Raw genomic sequence first — 1,684 nt, forward strand, 5'->3', positions numbered from 1 at the left:
TCATCAGCGCCGTAGCCTGCGGCCACCACCTGCACACCCCCATGTTCTTCTTCCTGCTCAACCTGGCCCTCAGCGACCTGGGCTGCATCTGCACCACTGTCCCCAAAGCCATGCACAATTCCCTCTGGAACATCAGGAACATCTCCTATACAGGATGTGCAGCACAGGTATTTCTGATATTCTTCTTCCTTGGATCAGAGCTTTCCCTCCTGACCATCATGTGCTACGACCGCTACGTGTCCATCTGCAAACCCCTGCACTACGGGACCCTCCTGGGCAGCAGAGCTTGTGCCCACATGGCAGCAGCTGCTTGGGCCAGTGGCTTTCTCACTGCTCTGCTTCACACAGCCAATACATTTTCCCTGCCCCTGTGCCATGGCAATGCCCTGGGCCAGTTCTTCTGTGAAATCCCACACATCCTCAAGCTCTCCTGTTCACACTCATACCTCAGGAAATTTGCAGTTTCTGCATTCACTAGCTCCTTAGCAGTCATCTGTTTTGTGTTCATTGTTTTCTCCTATGTGCAGATCTTCAGGGCTGTGCTGAGGATCCCCTCTGAGCAGGGCTGGCACAAAGCCTTTTCCACCTGCCTCCCTCACCTGGCTGTGGTCTCCCTGTTTCTCAGCACTGCAGTGTTTGCCTACCTGAAGCCCCCCTCCATCTCTTCCCCATCCCTCGATCTGGCAGTGTCAGTTCTGTACTCAGTGGTGACTCCAGCCCTGAATCCCCTCATCTACAGCCTGAGGAACCAGGAGCTCAAGGCTGCAGTGTGGGGAAGGATGACTGGATGGTTTAACAAAGAGTAAACTCCTTGCCAATTTCTACAAATCACTTGCAATAAAGTCATCTTCGACAGAACTTGTTTGGTTTGGTGGGTGAATTTTTCTTTTCTGTCACTTGCCTTAGTATTTTATTATATTCCACAAAGAAATATCATTATTTGTGCATTATTCCATTTTGTTTCTTCCCATGTTTCTTGCAGACCCACATAGTGTCACTAAGGGGCTGCCATCTCAGTGACTTTAAATGAATTGAAGGATCTCTCTCCCAGTAAAGTTTTCTCCAGAGATGCCCCTTTTGTTCCCTTCTCTGGAGCTGCAGCAGCAATGTCTGTATGCAGAGCTTGGGCAGATCAGTGCTGGCACAGCAGCTGTGCCCAGCAGCAGCAGCACTTGGTGTTGCCAGTGCTGCTCCTGTGCCACTGCCCCGCTGCCCTCCTGGCCCTCGTGTTGCTGCAGGGCCTGAGTGCTCTCGGGGCCGGGCACAGTCCTGGGGGTGGCAGTGCTGGGGCTGCAGCAGGGACAGGCCATGGGCACTGCTGGGGCAGCGCTGACACCTCAGGCCAGGGCCTGGGGGCTCCAGGCTCCTTGGCCAGGCTCTCTCCACAACACTTGGCCAGGCCAATGCTGAGCACAGAAAAGCCCTGGGAGCAGCCCCAGGCTGGCCATGGGCAGGCTGGGGGCAAACAGCATGGCTGGTGCTCTGCAAGCTCTCTGCGAGGGGGACACCCTGGCAAGGAGCAGCAGAGCAGGGGCTGATCCATCCCCACTGCACTGGACACCCCAGGGCAGCGTCCCAGAGCGTCCTCATGCACCTGCCAACAACATCCCCCCTCTGCAGCCCTGGCCTCTCCCCCAGCTCACACAGGAGCCGCATCCTTGCAGGCACACACACGGCAGCACTG

At 55.7% G+C, this 1,684-nt stretch overlaps 1 protein-coding gene across 1 annotated transcript; it reads left to right on the forward strand.

Annotated features, from left to right (window-relative positions):
- Positions 1–218: 218 nt before the first annotated feature.
- LOC148220879 (olfactory receptor 14J1-like) lies at positions 219–855 on the forward strand. The gene has a single exon (XM_088180648.1). The coding sequence runs from the start codon at positions 219–221 to the stop codon at positions 804–806; it is 588 nt and encodes a 195-aa protein (XP_088036774.1). The 3' UTR covers positions 807–855.
- Positions 856–1,684: the final 829 nt, after the last annotated feature.

The sequence above is a fragment of the Sturnus vulgaris genome, chromosome 30, assembly GCF_052056855.1.
Source record: "Sturnus vulgaris isolate bStuVul1 chromosome 30, bStuVul1.hap1, whole genome shotgun sequence".
Taxonomy (NCBI): Eukaryota; Metazoa; Chordata; class Aves; order Passeriformes; family Sturnidae; genus Sturnus; species Sturnus vulgaris.

Coding starts and splice junctions, on each gene's coding strand:
- LOC148220879 (XM_088180648.1), top strand. CDS start 219: ATGTGCTACGACCGCTACGTGTCCATCTGCAAACCCCTGCACTACGGG.